Here is a 23,488-nt window from a genome sequence, read left to right as displayed (position 1 = left end):
GCATCACAGATGCAAAGATTGTATTGTTTCCAAGGGTGACGACACATCCTACTAACCTGTGACTTTCACAGCAATGTGAGTGACACGGTTGTTAAATGTTTACCTGCACAACTAGTTTACCTATGTTTATTTAATAAAATATGATTTGTTAAAAAAAGATGTCTTGATCATTTTTGATTTTGTTGCAGTTATAAATGATACATTTCTACTGGTGCTCAGTATGCATGGGTGAAAACAGTAGTTTCAGAAACTAGATCAATCATTTAAAGTCTTATTTTAACATATTTCCCCTTGAAAAAGGGGTTCGTTGGTAGGTGGAAAATTAGCTTTGGGATTGTTTCTTAGTAATTTCACCCTGGTGAACTGAATTTGGTGACAAAGGAGCCTTAAAGGTGTTTGCTAACATATTTCCATAAAACATGAGTTGGGACTCAAATCAGGCATCACTGAAATGTTAATGTTTAAATTAAGAGGAGCAATGATCCTTTGTTGCAAAACTTATCCTGTACTAAAAAGGTGGGAAAAAAAATAAAAATGAGCTGAATCCTTTCCATTCAAGCTTCAGAAGCAGCTGAATACCTTACATGTAAGTTTTGTATTTGGAACATTAAGGATCAGCAGGCTGTCTAAACAACCATTACACCCATGCCTCAGGGGATGCAATGCAATGACTGTAAATACTGACGCTATTAATGGGATTCTAAAGCACATTATACTGCATGTACCATACAGGTCCAGTAGTGAATGTAAAAAAAAGTAATACGACCTCCTTGGTAAAGACAGTAGTGCCCTTGAGAAGTAAGCACAGTAGGTGTAACAACAAATAATTTAATAACAATAAATAATTCTCAAGTCTTTTACATAACATTTCTCAAGCAAATCCCAGGTGTCCTGAAACATGTCCAGTTTATGTTGCTTGTTTTCAAAGGCTTCATAACCAGGGCTCAATTACTGATGGAAACCAAACAGATAGTTCCAAACTTGAAAGTGGGGTTTACTTTCAAGTTTGTCCCAATAAAGAATCAAAAGACTACTCAATTTAGAATTGGGTTAAAACTTACTAATTCTGAATTGGTGAAAGTAACAAGAGCAAAGCTGTGCATTATTCAGTATTTTTTTTGCTAAAACAGCAATTTACTACACATTTGCAAGAAAGCCACACAGAAGACTGCTTTGTTGACCATTAGTATCAACCCCAAAAGACCTTTAAGACATTCCCATCTCCAGCCCCTCAGTCCCTATTCCAATATTCAGATGTATTCATGGAAACCTCTCTCCATGTCACTCATCCAGGACACAATGCCTGCAGAGATGAGATTCCCATGCATGTCCAAGATGTGCTCTGCCTGAAGGTGTTACAGCCGACCCACTTAAGACAAACCCGTTTTTTTAAATTAAACTGTGAAGATCAATATGGTATGTTTTGCGGTAAAGTAATATAATAAGGTATAACGCATATACAAATTCAAAATGTTGCTTCACTGGAAAAAGAATTAAGGGAGAGCAGAATAAAAATCCCCAGGTCATCTATAACTTGTTTTATATTATAGATAATAATATAGATAACTGGCTCTCTAAATCATTACTTCACATGGGGCCATGCTGGCCTGTATTATGTATAGTATCCTTTATCCTATGTCATATTGCCAGAGAAGTTCTTGAAGCATCAGCGTGAGAACTGTTTGCCATTTTTATTAATTTTCCATGGAATGCCAAAATAAAAAACTAAAGAATAGAAAAATTACAATGCTTAATGGAAAAACAATTGGAGTACATAAGTTGTGTATGGGTTGTGTTCATAAAATCTCCTCGTTTTGAAAGCTGATTTTCTCTTTCTTCAGTAGGTTTATTTCTTTTTATTCCTCTTCTTGGAAGCACCTGCACGTGGTTGTTGAGGGATCACGGTCTGTGTTCTATAAAGTAGCATACATATTGTAAAACCAATATTAGACAGTGACCATTTAAAGAAAATTCAGCACAAGACAACACTTCTCATTTAAATACAATCCCTGTCACAAGCATAAAAATGTGAAAATGATTATAAATTTTGCATTACAAATCTGTGAGAAATCTGCCCTCTTTGCAATGTTTTTAGTCCCTCCTATAGCCCACTAATCAGAAATCAAACAGACAAAGGCCTTTATTTGAAGTTTGTATTGAAAAACAATAATGCAGTAAAAATGCTTAGCAGACATGAAATTTGCATCACACTAAAAAGCAGTGAGACCAAGGATAGGATTTTATTGCAAAACCTTAGGCAGAACAGGTTTAATTTCGAAGACTTCAACATGTGTGATAGCTCGTTAGAGGAACTGGGAACACAGGGAAATAATTCAGAAGCATGAGTATACTCACTTGACATCTTTTTTTATTTCTGGGTTTAATATGACGACATCTTCCTCTTCACTATCAGAGATGATCACGGCTTCTTCTATGAACAAAAGAAAAAATAGAGTAACTCTGGGCAGTGGTGTTGAGTATTCGGCTCCGGAAAACACTAATTTGGAAAGTTGTGGGTTCAAATCCTGGAAGAGGCACTGCTGTACCACTGAGCAAGGTTTTTAACTCAGATGTAAAATGCACTGCTGTATAAATGTTCTCACTTATTTGGTTAATTTGGATAAATAAAGGTTTATTATTACTTATTAATGTTTGCACTGCTATCATTTATTATAGATACATTCATCCATGTACTAACTGCTTCATCGAATTTGGGGTTACAGGGTAGCTAGCTGGAGCCTATCCCAGCAAGCAACAGGAGCAAGGCAGGGTATACCCTGGGCAGGATGCCAGTCCATCACAGGGCAGACACACACAAACACACTCACACCTAGGCCAGTTTTCCCAGAAGCCAATTTACCTATCAGCATGTGTTTTGACTGTGAGAGGAAACTGGAGCACCCACAGGAAACCCATATGAACACAGGGAGAACATACAGACTCCATGCAGACAACACCCAAGGAATTTAACCCAGGGCCCCAGTGCTGTGAGGCAGGATTGCTTACCACTGCGCTACTATGTCACTCCATTATAGATTCAGAACATATATATATAAAACATATCTCTACAGAAAGTACAGAACGTTTATAATTTAGGAATAAAAATGCCGAAGTTAGTACTGAAGACACTGTGTGTCAGGCTTTCATTTGAAGGTGATTACATATTTCTATGAGAATATTTTCAATATAGGCACACTACGGAATGGTTCTCAACATTTAACAATTATATGTATTAATAATAAAGCCCCACATTTATATAGTGATTTTCCTTGGACAGGATAATAAAATGCTTACTGCAAACGAGAGGAGGCCCTTCAGCCTATCTGGCCCATTTGGCAGTTAGTAGTTAACTGATCCAAGGATCTCATCCAGCCATTTCCTGAAGGAACCCAATGTATCTGCTTCAACAACACGGCTTGATGGCTCGTCCCAGACGCCCCCAAGCTCACACACATTCACACAACAAACAGAGGGACAGGAATTTGATCTTTCGCGTGCCTGTGTCAGCATCTCTGGTCTTGCCTTCCACTTTTGTGTTCTCTCCTTCCATGACCTGGTCCTCGGGCTCGTCGCCGTCTTCAGTCTCCTCCAGTCCCCAGGTATTGAGCAGCCCTTCTCCAATCTGGGCAGTTCCTGGTGCTCGCAGCACAGGGGAGGGGACGCTGCCACAGTTAAGAAAGTATCGGTGTGGACAGAGACGCTGCCTGAAGTCTGCACTAGCAGTGAACTAGTGTTCAAGGCCTATTCTATGTCCTTCTGATCTAGACATTTAGGTCTGAATGTACCCCTGACATCCATCAACACTTACCTAAAGAACACTTTGAGCTAAATATATTAAAAGCATATGTCAAAAGACTACATTACGTTGCGTGTTCTGGAGTCAACCAAGGCAGTGCAGGAAAGTAACTATCTTGATAACAACTTTGGTCATGTTGTTTTTCCAATGTGCAAAGCAGAACAAACACATCTCAAAAAAAGGATACGTTTCTGGTGAGGGCTCTGTTCTGCTGATGATGTCTTCAGCCTTCTCTTCAATATCGCCCATCTCTACAGGAGCAACATCCGCCTTAAACGCTGTGATTAACTGCTTAGGAATTGACTCGGCAAATCCAAACTTCCCTCCTTCTTTCCTAGAGAGGAAGAAAAGACCAATAATGTTCCTGTGCAAAGGGGCAACATTAGATTTTCATTGCTCAAACTGCATCCGTACCACATGAAGCTGATTTAGACTGATTCAACATTTTGGAAACCTATTCTATGTTTAATCATAAACATTTACGATTTGTACTACAATGTAGACGAAACCTATTACATTGTGGTTCATGGTTTTGAGTAGAGTAGCAATTTAAAGGAAACAAGAGGTACAATATTTAATGGGAAAAATAAAATTCATTGGTGAATATTTCCTCAAAATTTATATAACATGATTTACTGTACTAGATGTAATTAATTAAATGCATTAAAACTGTTGAATCACTGATTTTGAATCACAGCTTAAATTGAAAAATTAATGGAAATGACAAAAAAGGCTCCCTGGTTGAAGCTGTGCTCCAGTTCATTCCTTTAATAGTTTGTAACATAATTGAGGACAAACTCGTAGGAGTGAAGGGTGGCATTCTGGTAAGTGTTGCTGCCTTGCAGAGAATGGATACCTGCGTTCAATTCCTGTGGTGCTATCTGCACATGCTCAGGTCTCCTCGCCCATTGTCTGTGAAAATGGCCTTGGTGTGAGTGTGCGTGTGTTTGTGCCTATGTGTGCACTGTGATGGACTGGCTTTCCATCCAAGCTCTGTCCTGCCCTGTGCCTGTTTCTTGCCGCGAAAGACTTTGGCTCGACCGCGACTCTAAATGGGATGAAGCAGTTAGAAAAATGGATGGCTAGTTGGAGTGAAACCACTGTCTAGTAGTCTGTCTAAATTTTCAGCATCATTCCATGGCACATAAAATCACTATCTTTCTTTCTGTGCTCTGAGAAAGCACTGGTGTTACTCTACCCTTCCCTTTTGTTTTCCAGCAAAGTGTGACAAGACACACTTTCCTGCTTGATCATCATACAGAATGAACTAGAAACAGAATGAACTAGAAAAAAAAGACACTTAAATATTTAAAACACTTTTACAAAACCCAGGAAAGGATGTAAAACATAGAGCAACACTTGCAGCAAAGTTTCACACTTCAGAACAAGTGTCCTCTATTTTGCAATGAAAAACAGAAATAATAACAAGACTATTATTGATATACAATATTACAGAAACTCAAACACATACCTGGCTTTCTTATCATTTTCCAGGGCTTTGTTGATTAGTTCTGTTATCTCCGCTACTTTGACACTGGCAATTTTACTGCATCTTAGAACCTGCAAACAATTTTGTAACAAAATGATATGCATTTTTGTAAAACCTGTAAAATGCATTCTTATAGGCTATAATACAGTTTTCTGTATTACAATTACTCTAATAGTGATTTTGAAAATTGTTATTCAAATACAATATTACTGTTTCTTTCCAAAAAATGCTAGAACAAAATACTGCAATAAACAAAGTGTTGCAAATTCACTTAAAAAGTTTTTAAAAAGATGTTTAACTGCAAAGTGGGAACTATATTTTAACTCGCTGAAAACCAATTACCAAGATAAAGATATTTTCCCTCTCTTAAAGAATTTTGTCATTTCTATGAGCTTGATAAAAAATGAGAATACAATGGAAACCAGTTTGGCCTGCAGTGGATGACTGACACAGCTCTCTTGCATATGAATGGAGTTCTTACTTGTTCCTTCAGAAGCATGATTCCTCCACTGGACTGGACAGAGCACATTTCTCTGTGTTTGTTCATTGCTATTACCAGCAACCCATCCATCACCCTCTCCTCACGTTCGCAGGGATCCACCAACAAATAGGTCCTGCAGGAATATGATAATTTAGGCAGTGATTCATTATATATCAGATGCTCCTAGATGAAAAATTATTAATTATCACAGCAGCATCTTGAGTTTCTAGATGGTAACATGATGAAAACCTGATTGCTTTCCAAATTACATCTAGTGTTAACAACAGCAACAGTGGACTGTTTCTAAAAGGCAAACATTGTGCTTGCTCCCCACAACAACAAGGGTATGAATTACTAAGGCAATCATACACACAACAGAGCAGTTTTACATTTTTCTAAAAGTAAGAAAATACATAATGTGAGGGACAGACATTTTGAGCCTCAGAACATCATGGGACTGAGGAATAGCATACTAAAGGCAACTGTACAGAACAGTAAAGAGTATTTCAGTCATGGACAGACAATGGATAAAACTGATACACAGAGCATAAGCAATTTTCTGTTAATTGGAATACTAATGGCATATTGAAGTCATCAACAGACATCTACATCTGAGCAGTCATAAATATCAAGTAATTCCCTGCTTCCTTGATTAAAATGTTTTCTGTAGAGACTGTGCAAAGAATAAATGCATTTTCCTCTGTGAAGCCACCAACACACTTAGCTACTGCTAAAAGCCTGTTTTCCCTTTATTAGATTGTGAGCAGTTTTGTATACCGAGAAACATTCATTTGTGCCTTTCTCAAAATACTTCACAACACATTTTAGACATTTATTAGAAAATGTCAGATAACAGACACTAAAAATCGAATCGTTTACATAAGAAGAACACCCCTAATAACAGTGATGGAACACAACAAACATTTACACCAGAACTAAACAATTATCATTAACACTAATGGACGTTTCACCACCTCCCTCATGATTTAGTACTTTGCTGCCTATTTCATTTCAGTATTTGATAATCAAAGAACAGCATGTATGAGATATACAAGTTGTAGATGCCAGACTAACCTAAAACACAACTGAATAGTGCACACAATGCACTGTCCTTGAGGGATCAGTTTTTACAGTGGTGACTTTCAATATCTAATGCATTCAAACAGCTGTGGTCTGCTTCACTGAACACTTACCCTTGCTCAAAGAATGAAAAACTGACACAGATGGGCATATGGTATATGCTTAATGGAACTGGATCTCTCTCTTCTGGGGTGAACTGTGAAAAGACAGCAGACAGCCCACAATCATGTTGGATAGTCTGTACTGTAGTGGCTGCCATTCACACCCTGCAGGCTTATAAGCTACAATCACTGTAAGAATACAAGTCCACAAATTAGAAGTCAAATACAGACTTATTCCCCATCTCTCTCAGGCACCTAGTTCTGCTGTGGTCTTCACTGGATTCCAGTCTTTGCTATATGGGCAGCATGGCATTCACTACTTTCTTATGTTCTTACATCTCACATCTAAAATTTAATTGTTTATTTTGATGACAAATTCTTTAAATGTTCCCAATTAAAGTTTGAAAAGATATTTTATCCTTTATGAGAAGGGTCCTTTTCTGAGTAACAGCGTACCACCTTCTCAAATGTGTGGAGACACCACTTTATAGAATGTCACTTGACTGTGCTTGATATGCACATATAATATCTAGCAGTATTCATTATTTTGTACATGTTCTCTCTTAATCACCCAAGGCTGCAAGATCTTATATTCTTCCTATTAGGTTTGAAGACCACTCAGGAACATGGTTTGACTGACAGACTGGACAAACTGGAGCTTTCTACTACAGAACACAGAGGGCTACAAGGGCTCAAAGACACTGGCTGAGACAACCCAGGGGTCTTCTTTAGAAACCCGAGGACACAAGTGAAAACAATGTAGAAATGCATTTAATTCTGACGATGGAGGGCATTTTAATACACAAGGGGTTACAGGAGGATGGAACAAACTACCTATCCGAACGGTTGAAGCCGACACCCCGGCTTCTTTCAAGAAACACTTTCATGAGACCCTTGGATCAATAAGCTACAGACTCGCAAACAGGCTGGGTGGGCTGAGTGTCTTCCTGTTCTTAACAAAACATCTGAGAGACTCATTTCAATGTGTGTGTTTTTATTTAAGTTGAAAAGGCTGGCTGGTCGGTGGTGAATAGCCAGGTAGGCTGCCTCACAATCCTCTCTGTACAGAAGCCAAAGGTTTTTGGCATTGAGCAGCGGAAACTTAATCATCAGGACAAAAGCAGTATCCATCATGTAGAGGTGGAACACCTTTATTTTTTCCTCATAAAAATGAAGGTTCAAGGTTTGTTCTTGCTCCATTTAACCCCACCATAAATCCTGTAGGCTTGTTTCAATCTAAACAGGCCGAAGACAAGTCAGAAAAATGAGCTGTTTCAGCTGAGATTCCTGGGTCAGACTAATGGCTTCATCCTTTTCAACCCCTTCAGGCAATCTGATAATCGGAAGACTGGATCTCTGATTTCTACCCTAACTGCCCCAATACAATCCTAACTCTCCCTTTTCTATGGCTAGAAAACAGACTAAGCATAAAAAAACAATGTTCTCCCCACTCCAGATAAAATGGAAACAAAAAACATCACACAACAAGTAAGAATTCTGGGCTGGATAATACATCTAGCTTAAAACACTCTATGAATGTTAACAATATAATTGCAATGACATTAGTGACTGGCTGTGATACACTCCAATGACTCTGTCCGGTTGCATTTGCACTGAATTACCTCATTAATAAACTGAGTGGGCGCAGGTCATGAGGTGATTTAAACTGTTGAATGTCAAACCTGGTGGTAGTGAGGAAAAATAAAAGGAGAGAGCAGGTGATACAGTCTATCCTGCCTATCAAGAGAACAATGCCTTTGTGTCATTAGTATGATGGAGGCTGGACTGAGTCACCTTGGGCAGACATGTAACAGTGGAACCAAGTCCTTTTTAGAAATGAATCAAGGTATTGTGTAGACCACCCTAATGGATAATAACAAGTGTGGCGCAGATGTGATGGATGATGCACTACTTAGGGGCGGAGCAGTGGCTCTGTGGCTAAGGATCTGCGTCTGTTGCTGGAAGATTGCCAGTTCAAGTCCCACAGCCAGCAGAGGAATCCTACTCCGTTGGGCCCATGAGCAAGGCCCTTAACCCCAAGTGCTCCAGGGGTGCTGTACAAATGACCTCAAGTTTCTCTCTCCCTGTCTGTGTGTCTGTATCTCACGGAGAGCTAGCTGGGGTAGGCGAAAAGACAAATTCCTAATGCAAGAAATTGTATATGGCCAATAAAGTGATGTTATGTTTGTGTACAACAGACCAGTGGTTCAATGGGCAGGTCAACGTGCAAAGATCTGGACGTAGTGACTGACAGCCAACCGACTGCATAGTGCTACATACAGTGCACCTGATCAAGTCCCTGGACCTCACTTGTTCCTTTTTCTGTGGGCTCATAACTGACACGACACAACAGCTTTCCAGGACAACACTGCATGGCATTAAGCTACTCACATAACAGCTCTCTTTTGACATGGGAATGTACCTGTTATGCAGGGGATGCCCTACTTGTCAGACCCCACTGAAGATTTAAGATGGGATGTGTGTGGCATCTAGGGCTCAGGTACCAGTGAGCAGATACAAGGTTCACCAGGCTCTGCCAGAGGAATGGCACAGAATTCCACAAGAGAGCATCTGTAACCCAGCTCTAAAAGAAACCCTCACAGAAAAGAAAAAGCTGCTTTTGTGGCCTTCTGGCCACAGAGGAATTCATTGTGAGAACAATTACTTGGAAACTCAGCCTTGTCAGTGTTTATGTGCTGCCGGCATTCTGCTGCTTTCAAAAAAGCAGAAATTGTGACACAAGTAATGGAATAAAGAAAACATACAGCTCAACTCTACATGTGAACACCACATATACTATAATGATGGATGATGTTTTTTTTGCAGTTTTTCTCTGATGGTAGCAGCCAGTCACTGTACTTATATATTCTGGCATATAGTATTTTTATTTGATGGATCTAATACATATTTGTAAAAATATCTTCAGTTGTACACCAAACAGATATTGTAATTAATCCATCAGCTAATCAATAACATGACAATATACCTTTTTAGTTCTCAAATTTGTAGTCACTTTGGAGAGGCTAAGTCACTATAAGGTTTTTACAAAATTGTTTTGCTTCTGTTTTTCACATCAGACAATTATCCTGGAAGCCAATGCATACGGAGGTTTAAAACATGGTGATAGTAGACCTCAGAGGCCTCCTGCTTTGTTTCTATGCAAATGTTGCCATGACAACCATGGGTCTTTATTTACAGTGTTGTAATGTTGTCTCCATTAGTTTCCATCAGTGTCTCTCGCAGCTTGGCCTTGAGGCCCTACTTGGGCTAAAATGTATAAGAATACAGAAGTGCTCTTTAGTTCTGAAATACTGGCAATTGTTTTTCTTCTTTCATTGCTTTACGGTTTGTCATAAATCACTGTAAAGAAACAATATGCTACTGAAAGAAACAGAACTGTCACATTTCTTAGAGAATATCTTACATGAGGTAGCTTGAAAGTATTTCATAACGAACAATGATACTCATTAGGGGTGACAGTAAGAAAAAATAAACATTTCACTTTCTCAGTGATAAACAGCTAAAATCATTAAGAATTATTTCAAGATGCTACAACATCAGCATGAATGCAGCTTCATTTTAGGTACATTAATGACTTTATAACACTTTAAAATGCATAGTTTTAATTGAACTTATTTGTACGTGTTGCACATAAATTGTTCAAAATTGATTTCACAAGGTATAAAAAAATCAAAATAAAATGAAAAAAACAATCTAGTTGGCAGTTCATATTTTGGGTTTTACAGATTAAATTGATCACTTTCTTTGATGCTGAATGTGTATTAACTAGCAGCACTAATGAGACTGTATATAATTACCCCAAATAAACAGCTCTGCTACATACAGGCACAATTTGGTGATTTTCACTTAAGAAAATCCACAAAGAAGAAGAAAAGAGCTTCTTTATCCCTCATTTGAGTACAAACTTGCTTGGAGCCACAGCATAACACTCACCACAGTGACCTCCTCTCCTTGGACGCAGACATCAGGCCTTCTGAAGTGACACAAGGCTGTGATTGCAGCTATACTGGAAGCGTCCATGATGTTACCATCATGGTTCAACACATGCACGTCTACTCGGACTTGCCACACCTGCAAGACACCCGACACAGACTGTATCAACAAGGGCAGCGTGCTGGTGCAGTACTGGCAATTGCTGCCTTGCAGCACTGGGACCCTGGGCTCAATGCCAGACCTGGGCTGCTGTCCGCATGGAGTTGGTATGTTCTCCCCGGGTTTGAGTGGGTTTCCTCCAGGTGCTGTGTATTTCTCCTACAGTCTAAAGACATACCTGGATTTGAACTGGCTCCTGGGAAAATTAGCCCCAGTGTGAGTGTGTCTGTGTGTGCCCTGCACTGCCCAGCCAGCAGCCAAACACCCTCAACTCACAACTGGCAACCCACTGAAGCTCAGCAGGTGTGAGCCTGGTCAGTACCTGGATGAGACCTCCTGGGAAAACTGCTGGAAGATGTGTTAGTGGGACCAGTAGGTGGCGCTCACCCTGCGATCTGTGTGGGTCCTAATGCCCCAGTATAATGATGGGGACACTATACTGTAAAAAGGCGCCGTCCTTTGGATGAGACGTAAAAACCGAGGTCCCGATTCTCTGTGGTCATTAGGGGTGTAGGGGTGTTACACCACTATCCTGGCCAAATTTCCCATTGGCCCTTACCATTCATCCGAATAATCCCCATCTATAAATTGGCTTCATCACTCCTCCCCACTAATAGCTGATGTGTGACAAGTGTTCTGGTGCACAATGACTGCCGTCGCATCATCCAGGTGGGGCTGCACATTGGTGGTGTAGGAGGGGAGTCTCCATTACCTGTAAAGCGCTATATAAGTGTAAGCAATTATTATCAATTATTATAATGGAGTGGCATCCCCTCAGAGTGTACCCTGCCTTGCAGCCCATTGCTTGCCAGGATAGGCTCCAGCTCTCCACTTGCAGCTCTGGACTGGATAAAGTGTTTAGAAAATGGATGGATGGATCAACTACCAACATCCTCTTTTTAAGGTTCACAGAACTAATAACAAGACGACTCAGGTTATTTCAACATTTAAAGACAAACCTGATGTTTAGACTCATTTGAAAATCACCTTCTCAGTGACGACTTTGTGAAGCAGCATTCATGTGTCTCGAGTATTCCTCTCTCTAGAGGAGACTGTGGTGTTATTACCCTTTTCATTCTTAAAACAGCTTAAAACACACAGTACATACCAAAGGAGGAATCACATTTTGAGTCCAACCACATCTCAGATCTCTAGATCCCATTCACTTAAAATAACCTCAAGCTACCACCCTCCATAACAGCCACACCAGAGAACAAAGACCAGCAGAAAAAAAAAATAAATGCTGGAAAAGTAAGTTTAACCCCTCATCATTAACATACTTTTGTCTTCCTGTAAACAAATTATTGGTAGATAATTAATATTCATCACAACATTTTACCCATTACATAGGACATACTGCATTAGAGGAATGAAATCTTGGACCTGGAGGACCAGTATGTCTGCAGGTTTCTAGGTTGCTTTAAAACACCAACAAAGATTAAATTGGCCCAATTAAACCAGTAAAAGGTTGTCATATAGTTAAGAGCAGAGCTGGAATGAATCACCTGCTCTCTAGACCTTTCTTCCTAGTATAAGAAAAAATTTTGTACTCTCTACCAGTTACCCGATGCACAGTGCTTCAAGTACAAGGACTCAATTTGGTCATAAAAAAAAGTATTTTACCTTCGCACCCGACACCACACACAGCGACTCGGTGTCTATGCACTTCGAATTCCTCAGACACCTCTCAAGTTGTCTGTTTAACTTCACAAGTAACTCAGACTGCCTGGAAAACAAAAAAAACAAACGTTTTACACTATCCATACCTGCAAAAATACCCAAAACATTAGGGTGAGTTAAGGGTAAATCTCACATCAGAGGTTTATATCAGTAAATCAAAATTCTTACACATTTACTAAACTTACCCACAAGTTTTGATAGTTCCTTGGACTCTGAACGGGAAAGAAATAGAACTTATCTCCACACACATTTAATGGACACTGAAAACATTACCTCAGAATGGGAAGATCGATAATCCTGTTTTCACCATTTTCAAGGATTTTCATAGTTGCTAAAATATTGCATTCCAAAACGGACTAACAATACAATACATATCTTAATCAGCTTTACGACTATATATATAAGAAAGATAAAAAGTAAGTTCTTACAGATCCTTTCTGCTTTTACAATTATATGCTGTAAAACTCATGCTATAAATCTTTTAATAAAAAAATCACAACTTTAGAGCTATAACCAGACACGGGTTTTACCTCAGTGCAAGAGTGCTCACTAAAGCAGCCCCCCTTAAGTGCGCTGGTCAGGTATTTTTATGGGATTTGTGAGTCACAGAAAGTCCCACCTGCTGTCTGATTAACAACGTTACTGGTCTATCAAAGGGGAACTACAATGCTTTGATCTTTCAGGGTTAGATAGACTCAGCATTGATGAGTGCATTTCAAACCACAATGAAAGTAAAATGTGCACCGTAACTTGTAAAAACCTCCAACTTACATCACAAAATAGACTAAAATTCCAGGTTTGCGCAGCGCCATGTTCTGAGATTCAGAACGAGGCAACAAAACTTCCAGTGACCTGTTGCAGCCTTATTACATTCTAAAGAAGCAGGCTTGTGAATACACCTCTTTTAATCCAAAAGAAAAATTATTCTCAACTTTGAGACGGTTTTGCAGACAAACACTACTTACTTGTTAGCTCTGCGCACAGATCACGTTGGAACATTACCGCGGCGAAATGTCTGCTGCACAACATGTACTTATTTGCTTGTACATCACATTTAATTAGTCATTACGGCGACTAGTGAGCAGGAAGGGCTGGTTCACGTCTCAATTCATGGGAATTTGAATGCGAGTTTGCGAAAAAATGTCGACTTTCAGTAATTTCACATTTTCGTGCTTAATTCGAAATTTGTATAATTTTTCTATAACGTCAATGTATTTATTTTGTCACAGAGATTTAAAAAACATTTTAAGATATTGGGACTGCAGTTCCCCTCCCCTTTAATTGCCTCAAAGAAGTGTTTGTTCCTTATATTAACTGGCTCCATTTAACTTAGACTTAAGACCACATGATTAATACCACACACATCAAACTTTAAACAGAAATTACACTCAAACTGTTATATTAACTGTTTATATTTAAGTTTATGCTGTCACTGAGTCTCCCTTAGTACTGCTATTATAATAACATGTTCTGCTAAACCTAGGGAGAACTGAAGTCTGTTTTCAGCATCTCCCTGGGATACAGCTCTTTATGGAGATGTATTATTAAAAAATAACAATCAAGAAAGAGGAAACATTCCTGTGATACGTGTGTCATGCATCAATGACCGCAGGACTTCAGTATCACACCGACCAATCAGAGTCTAAGTCTGGCATTGAGGATACTGGTACTCTGCCCTCTGGTGTCCTAAAACTGTGCTGTTGCCTGTGGCTATCAAACAGCACACACCTCAGGATCAAACGCATGCCATAGATACTCGATGGTTATTAAATCTGATAAGATAGCAGGCTAGGGATGCAGGACAGGTTTCTGAGGAGAGTCCTTGACTTATCGGCCCTATGAGCTGAGCCATGATAATGCATCGATAGAATCATCCAAGGCCTGTGTTGCTGGAGGAAAATTGATACATGTTGCTCCTGGGACCTGCTTTTCTTGGATAATACAGAACAGGGAATGTGTGGTAACTTCCAGACAGATATGCTTGTGTCCTTGGACTGGCTTCACCTCACGTTTACAAACATGGCAACCCAATGAGACAGCTAAGTTAAGACGTAGGCTGTGTTCAGTCTTTGTGCCTGTCTCATCACATTGAGGAACCTCAAAGAGCAACTGCGCTTGCTGCCCAATAAACTCGGCTGAGTGATCTGTGAGCTGTTAAAATACTGTGACCCAGTTACCTGCAAGCTCTCCGAACCCCTTGTTTTATATCGTGTTAAAAATACACCTCTGGTCCACCATTATAAAGCCTGGTAACCTGCTCCTGAAACTTTGAGCCTCCCTTCTCCACCCTAGACCTATCTGACACTAATTGGCTATTCAGATGATTCCTGATAGGACTGGCCATCCACTTTTTGGCTTCCTAGAGAGTGCTCAGTGTAATAAGTATTTTGCTATGCCCTTTTTTTATCTTCCATCTCTTTCTCCTTTCATTTCACTCCTTTCTGAGAGGGAAGATATAGGAGGGGCAAGGGAAGGGGATTCAAAATTCTCCATTTGTACTTCTCAGAAATTGTTCTAATGTGAAACTCTGTACCAACAATTCCCATGGTCTGTAGGTACAGTAGGTCCCTTTTCAGGCCAGAAAGGCCCATGGGGAATGGGGGGCAAGGGTCACCATTTTTCTCGACCAACTGACACTGGAGGTGGATGTGATGTGGTAAGCATCACGCTCCGGCCAGCCTAATACCCCCAGAAGGATTAACCCCCGGTACTCATGTGGAAAGCAGGCTGAGTGGACGTGGGAACTGTCTGGAAGGAATTAGAGCAAGCTAAATCACCTGCCCCCACCTGGGATTGAATCCAGGACCTTCCGGCCAGGAGCTAGACCCCCTTGCCATCTGAGCTACCACGGCTCCCCCATATCCTGTAACATTACTTTAATATGGAGATTATGTATTATGTATTTTTGTTGGAATTAAATGCTATAAAAATACTTAAAAATAAATGTGTCTACATTGGACATTTATATTTGCTGGGGGGACATTGTTCAACTGTAAACTTCAAAATGTTTGAGGTCTTTAAGGTAATTTTTTTTAACGTTTGTTCAGCCCCATAATCCTTGGATAAAGCACCCTTTAAATCACAATGTGGTAAATAAAAACACTCAGTGAAGTTTTCTTTTTTGGACTTTTTTGAGAACTTATGTTCACACCACATTAATACTGGTATTTGTTAAGGAGCAGCATTTGTTTGAAAAGGGAAAAAATAATTCAATATTTTGGAGATGCCTGTCCTGTTGCTATTAAAGACTTCAGGAAGTAAAGTATTAAGATAAACTGGAGACAAAAGGCAACCAGAAGCTCAGATACAATTGCCAGAAATGCCCCGGTCAATTTCTGATTGCTCACCGCTCAAAGCCAAAATGTTTATCAAATTGGAAAAGCTTGTGAATTATTCTGGTCATGTATCATACACATCATAACGATCACAAATTATGATGTGTTGATTCCCTGATATGCATTAAAAATGTAAGTGCATTAGTATAGCTGTAAAATTAATCGCTCTGATGATGTATCACCCTGGGTCACGCTCCCCCCCGGCAGGAGCACGGTGGAGCAGACCTCTGCTCACCTGTCACTCAGTGCTGCTGGCCAATTTTACTGATAATTTGAGAGATTATTTGAGAGAAGCAGCTCCAGAAATAAGCTCATACATTTCCAACACATTCTCATAAATTATACCTAAACTGTAGCTGCCAAATCAATCACAGTTAAACTAGGAAGAAAAATTAGACAAAGAAGTATAATTATTCTTACAATGAGAAGAAAAATGATGAGACAGAAGACATAACCTATGAAAAAAGACTTAGGTGTTTATAGTAACATCACTTACATCTTCTAGGCAAAGGAGTGGAAGCAATTAATAAGGCAAACAAAATGCAAGGATATATAGTTAAAATCTCCCAATTTAAATCAAGTGATGTTATGCTAAAACTGATTAGCGCACAAGTAAGGCCTAATTTAAAATACTGTGCACAATTTTGGTCACAAAAAAGATATTACTGTTCTGGAATCAGTCCAAAGAAGAGCAATCGGATACATTCACTTCCGGGCTAAAGGAACTGAACCTTTTTAGTCTTGAACAGAAAAGACTACAAGGGGGCCCTGCATGTATTCAAAAGCATTGAAAGTCAATGATCAAGTCAATCCGGCAGATTTAACAGTGAAAAACGAACTAGGGGACGTGAGTGGAAACTACATGGAAGCACATTTAAACCCAAGCATAGGAAGCTTTTCTCTACCAAAAGGATTTTGGGAGTATAGAACAAGCTAGACAGCCATGCTGTTAAAGCCAATATCCTGCATTCTTTCAAGAAATTGCAAGATGAGACCCTGGGATTAATTAACTACTAACTACTAAATGGGTTGATAATGAAGCACTAAACACAGATCCTCCCATAGGTTTAATTAACAACATTACATTGTAAAATTAATAATCTAAGGCTAATCATCCTAAGGCTTATGCAGCCCAGTAGCGTGGTTGGCTCATTACCACCTTACAAGCTATTCTTGTCAGGTCTCAGAAACTAAGAAAGGCCTTTTCAGTCTTGCTATTACAGAGATGCGAGACCTTCAGGGAAATTCAGAGTGCTGCCCTATATGACTTTCACGAACCAGAGGTGACACTCTTCCCACCCAGAATTTATAAACCAATATACCAGTCCAGTACCAGAGAAGCTGTAATATAAGAGATGACATTCTCCGGGTGAGACATTAATCCAATATCCTGACTACAGATTTGTTCATTAAAGATCCTGTGATACTGTCTGAAAGAGTAATGTTAACTCTGGTGTCTTGCTAACATCCACTCTGAGCCTGAACTGGTGTCCAGTTAAACCAGTATTGAAACAAGTGCAGTAATTAATCCAATTAATCATTATCATAACTGCCTTACAACTCCAGGATCCTGGGTTCAATTCTGCCTGTGGAGTCTATATGTAGTCCCCATGTTTACATGGGAAGAAATGCAATGCAGCTTTGATTGGCTGCTCTAGATTGTCCAAACTATTTTCTGGGGAGGTGATAACTGTGAGGTTTGATCCCAGCACACCCAGTATTGGCTAACATACAGAAATATACAGAAACAGGACCAAATGAGCTCAATGGGTCAAATGGGTCTCATGTGTGACTCTTCTGACAATTCCTTTGGCCTGGCAATTGTAGTGATAACACATAACAGTATTCTACTCAATCTCAAAGCGCCATAAAGAATTAATATTTTTCCTCATGACTTTTCTCTTGTCAAAAAATACATGGTACATTATCAGCGAAACGGAGGACATACTTTCATATGTAGCCATATCACCCTGCAACTCACAACCGGCAACCCACTGAAGCTAAACAGGTGTGAGCCTGGTCAGTACCTGGATGGGAGACCTCCTGGGAAAACTAAGGTTGCTGCTGGAAGAGGTGTTAGTGGGACCAGTAGGGGGCGCTCACCCTGTGGTCTGTGTGGGTCCTAATGCCCCAGTATAGTGACGGAGACACGGATACTGTAAAAACGCGCCATCCTTTGGATGAGACGTAAAACCGAGGTCCTGACTCTCTGTGGTCATTAAAAATCCCAGGCCGTTTCTCGAAGAGAGTAGAGGTGTAACCCCGGCATCCTGGCCAAATTACACATTGGCCTTTACCACTCATGGCCTCCTAATAATCCCCATCTATGGACTGGCTTCATCACTCTGCTCTCCTCCCCAGTGATAGCTGGTGTGTGGGGAGCGTTCTGGAGCACTATGGCTGCTGTCGCATCATCCGGGTGGGGCTGCACATTGGTGGTGGTGGAGGGGAGTCCCCATTACCTTTAAAGCACTTTGAGAGGAGTGTCCAGAAAAGCGCTATATAAGTGTAAGCAATTATTATTATTATATCTACTGCAAAATTAGCACATTCTAGTTCCACAGTAACATATCAGTATATATAACTACAGTGGTGTGAAAAACTGTTTGCCCCCTTCTTGATTTCTTATTTTTTTGCATGTTTGTCACACTGAAATGTTTCAGATCATCAAACAAATTGAAATATTAGACAAAGATAACACAAGTAAACACAAAATGCAGTTTTTAAATGAAGGTTTTTATTAAGGGAAAAAAAAATCCAAACCTACATGGCCCTGTGTGAAAAAGTGATTGCCCCCCCTGTTAAAACATAAATCAACTGTGGTTTATCACATCTTTGGAAAGCTGAGTTCAATTTCTCTAGCCACACCCAGGCCTGATTACTGCCACACCTGTTCTCAATCAAGAAATCACTTAAATAGGACCTGCCTGACAAAGTGAAGTAGACCAAAAGATCCTCAAAAGCTAGACATCATGCTGCGATCCAAACAAATTCAGGAACAAATGAGAAACAGAGTAATTGAGATTTATCAGTCTGGAAAAGGTTATAAAGCCATTTCTAAAGCTTTGGGACTCCAGCGAACCACAGTGAGAGCCATTATCCACAAATGGCGAAAACATGGAACAGTGGTGAACCTTCCCAGGAGTGGCCGGCCGACCAAAATTACCCCAAGAGCGCAGCGACAACTCATCCAAGAGGTCAGAAAAAACCCCACAACAACATCCAAAGAACTGCAGGCTTCACTTGCCTCAGTTAAGGTCAGTGTTCATGACTCCACCATAAGAAAGAGACTGGGCAAAAATGGCCTGCATGGCAGAGTTCCAAGACGAAAACCACTGCTGAGCAAAAAGAACATAAAGGCTCGTCTCAGTTTTGCCAGAAAACATCTTGATGATCCCCAAGACTTTTGGGAAAATACTCTGTGGACTGATGAGACAAAAGTTGAACTTTTTGGAAGGTGTGTGTCCCATTACATCTGGCGTAAAAGTAACACAGCATTTCAGAAAAGGAACATCATACCAACAGTAAAATATGGTGGTGGTAGTCTGATGGTCTGGGGCTGTTTTGCTGCTTCAGGACCTGGAAGACTTGCTGTGGTAAATGGAACCATGAATTCTGCTGTCTACCAAAAAATCCTGAAGGAGAATGTCCGGCCATTTGTTCTTGACCTCAAGCTGAAGCGCACTTGGGTTCTGCAGCAGGACAATGATCCAAAACACACCAGCAAGTCCACCTCTGAATGGCTTAAGAAAAACAAAATGAAGACTTTGGAGTGGCCTAGTCAAAGTCCTGACCTGAATCTGATTGAGATGTTGTGGCATGACCTTAAAAAAGCGGTTAAGGCTCGAAAACCCTCCAATGTGGCTGAATTACAACAATTCTGCAAAGATGAGTGGGCCAAAATTCCTCCACAGCGCTGTAAAAGACTCATTGCCAGTTATCGCAAACGCTTGATTGCAGTTGTTGCTGCTAAGGGTGGCCCAACCAGTTATTAGGTTTAGGGGGCAATCACTTTTTCACACAGGGCCATGTAGGTTTGGATTTTTTTTTCCCTTAATAATAAATACCTTCATTTAAAAACTGCATTTTGTGTTTACTTGTGTTATCTTTGTCTAATATTTCAATTTGTTTGATGATCTGAAACATTTCAGTGTGACAAACATGCAAAAAAATAAGAAATCAGGAAGGGGGCAAACACTTTTTCACACCACTGTATAACACACTAAAGTGCATTACATTTCTTTTTAATGCATTGTAGCTCTAACTAGCTTGATATGTGGGATGTGTGTTGATTAATTATGTGTAGTATTGTAGGTCTAAGAGAAGAATAATCTACAGCATACAGTAGCAACAGAGTACATCTCAAATGAAAGGCACACAGCTAAGACCCCTGGATTTTACTGAGTTTCAAAATAACATGGGTTTCCTAACTTTTTTCTATATAAAAGGCACACTGTTTTGTTTAAATTCAGCATCCTTTCTTATTCGTCTGAATTTAATTCCTTATTAAAATTATATTTGAAGAGTAGTTGGGAATTATACCTGCTAGGTTCAAAAGCAGGGGAAGCCATCTGTGATAGCTCCAGGTTGAAAAAGAGAATTCCTTCTGTTGGGCGATTTTCTTTCGGAGCGACAAGTTCACAGGAAACTTGAGCCAACACTCTGAAAATAAGATAAGATCACTTTATTAGCCATATACAATTTCTTGCATTATGAATTCGCCTTTTCACTCAAAAGGATGTAAAAATTCTTCAGTAAATTCCTAACTGGATTACTACAGGTAAAAATCACAGTTGGAAAGGAGAGCTTCACAAAAAGTAAGTGATAAAGTATTTTTCACAAGCAATTAAGTGCTGTGTTAAATTAACAAGGTAATCACAAGATAACGAGATAACACAGAACATTACACTTTCATTGTACATAACTGATCTGTGTGAGATAGATTTTTCAGCAATGATATCAATGAAAAACAAATACAGGACAAAAGTAGATGTAGAACTAGACCTTTGGCTGAAATAACCAAAATTTCACCCTTTAAAATTTGTCCTGTGAAACAAACATACTCCTCTCATTAAAAAACCACCTAAAGACTTAAAGTTTCACATTTGTAACTGCTACTGAAGTAGCAAAGGTATGGAAACAGCTCCTTTTAACAGCAATAAAATTTCTGCTGCTATCCTACAATGTGTGCTATCCTTACAATTCAGGTGAATAGTTTTCCAAGAGAGTTTGAGAACTGCTGCTGTACTTTTCACACTCACAAGAGATGTTCTGGTTCATTTACACAATACTTACAAAATCCATTCAAACACAAATCAAACTATGAATACATGTACTTTACTCTCTTCTCCTTAAAAAAGATAGGACAAACTGTCAGAAATGCGTTCGTATTAATAATTAACAAAGAACTGGTGAAAAAAGTGCAGATAGCAGGGAATGGAGCAATGCAGGCATAAATGTTCAAATTTAAACACCAATGTGCCTGAGATCACATTTAATTTGATTTGCTGAGAATAAAGCATTCAACAAGATTTCTTATCTTTCATTAAAACTCTTAATGAATCTCTCATTAATTGCGGATTAGACAAAAGTTTACCTTGTTTTTCCAAGGTCAACAATGCAACATCCATACTCTGTACCAAAGGTGATCTTGATATTTCTGTAATCATACGTTTGTCTTCCATCTAGGCGCTGAAACAAAACAAAAAAAAAGTGATATTTATTTCAAAGTTCCAAAATTTTAGTGAGTTATATAAACCATATATACCGCACTATTAGAACTAAACACAAGCTCATGTTAAAATACAATCTCAAAAACTAGAATAATGGACTAAAAAGATAATCATTTTCAATTTTGTTTTACAGAGCCAACAAATATTATTTTATTCTTGTACTCCTTCTCAATTTCATATCTTTATATATTGAATGGTAGTGTTGTAAACAGATTATTTCCATATATATTGTTTATCAATTAAACTTGTAACAATAAGCATGTTCTTTTTTCCCCTTGATTTTACAGAGTGTTTTATCAGATATATTCAGATGTCAGGTATGTTAAGAGAGTAACAATAAGTGAAAAAACAGCACGAAAGTGTATTTTTGAACAGAAAATTTAAGATCACCAAATGAATCTAAAATGTTCACAATTAGGAATCTAGAAGTAACAGTATGGTTACAAAGTAGACATGACGAGGTTTTTTAAATTAGTTTCCATCTACAAATGAATGTGTCATATTTACTGAAGAACCTTAGAAATTAACTGACCATCATACTGAAGATTGACACAGGGGCTAATTTATTTAATAAGCAGCAAAAATGCAATAATATAAATAACAATAATAAATTATGCAGATATAATGTTTTGCTGATTTACAAGAGATTAGCTCTTTTTACATTCACATTTTGGGACCTATTTATACAGCTGGATCTGCTGGTGCACTCTGGATACAATCGTCATGTTCAAGAGTACTACCGCGGCACGCAAACCTGTCAGGAATCCAAGGATTTAACCACTAATCCACTACTACCTCAATATTAATTCAGGCATAAGAAATGCCCTAGTAACTAACACCTTCGAAAACTAACAACAATATCAATTGGTCACAACCCTGTACCTCTGCCGGATTTCATTCCCGCTGAGCTCTAAATCTCCAGAGCTAACCGATGACTTTAATGATCTGCTTACTTGTTTAAAAGTATTTAGACACTTCCAAGGGTGTCTCACTTTGGGAAATCGCAAAACTATGCACTTAAAAAATCGAATGTATAAAGTGAAGACTCCTAAAGGTAAGTTACTAAAGAGAAAAAAAATGAAATATGTTGATTGCGTGAGTATTCAGAACCCTGATCTCAATATTTCCTAAAAAAAACACATTTAGCTGAAATTACTGTCACACGTCTCTGGTTAAGTCTTTACCAACTATGCACACCAATCTTGCCCATTCTTCTTGGCAGATTTGTTCAAGCTAACTAAAGCTCTAAATTATAATCATACCTTTTTCTCTTTTATGGCTGTCAGAAGGAACTGTCGTTCACAATTGGACAGCGGCGTTTCCCTCATTCTGAATTTCTGCAGAACCTGTAACTACTACACATGGACTCTCTGTTTCCCCTCACGACATGCACTATGGCGCAGACGGATGACGACACACATGATGCGACGTCAATGTGAAGTCACGTGAATGTGAAATGCCTTTCGGTTGTATGACACTATACTATATTAAATACTGTATAGATTTCTTTTTACCTTGTATATCTTTGGTTTTACGCCACTGTTCTCTACTTTGACTTATTTGACAGCTGCTTTCTTGGCGTTACGTTGTCATTTCAGCGTGCACATTTTCCGTTAAAACGTGCCTTTAATAAAAGGTAGCTGCGGGAGATCGCTAGCAAAGTCAGGGAGGGCCTCGAATA

General features: G+C 39.2%; 1 protein-coding gene across 2 annotated transcripts; it reads right to left on the bottom strand.

Annotated features, from left to right (window-relative positions):
• Positions 1–1,675: 1,675 nt before the first annotated feature.
• exosc9 (exosome component 9) lies at positions 1,676–23,224 on the bottom strand. 2 transcript variants are annotated; one of them, XM_088922800.1, is made up of 12 exons: positions 23,070–23,224; positions 21,672–21,766; positions 20,618–20,737; positions 12,684–12,786; positions 10,902–11,039; positions 6,960–7,042; positions 5,767–5,899; positions 5,268–5,356; positions 3,984–4,130; positions 3,499–3,662; positions 2,356–2,431; positions 1,676–1,913 (listed from the first exon to the last, which is right to left on the bottom strand). In XM_088922800.1, exons 1-12 carry the CDS (start codon positions 23,133–23,135, stop codon positions 1,847–1,849), a joined length of 1,281 nt encoding a protein of 426 aa, XP_088778926.1. In that variant the 5' UTR covers positions 23,136–23,224; the 3' UTR covers positions 1,676–1,846. The 2 variants fall into 2 exon arrangements, with proteins under 2 accessions (XP_088778926.1, XP_088778933.1); XM_088922807.1 differs by having other exon boundaries at positions 3,523–3,662.
• Positions 23,225–23,488: the final 264 nt, after the last annotated feature.

The sequence above is a fragment of the Atractosteus spatula genome, chromosome 1, assembly GCF_055471065.1.
Source record: "Atractosteus spatula isolate fAtrSpa1 chromosome 1, fAtrSpa1.hap1, whole genome shotgun sequence".
NCBI lineage: Eukaryota > Metazoa > Chordata > Actinopteri > Semionotiformes > Lepisosteidae > Atractosteus > Atractosteus spatula.
This window is presented reverse-complemented; position numbering and strand designations above follow the sequence as displayed.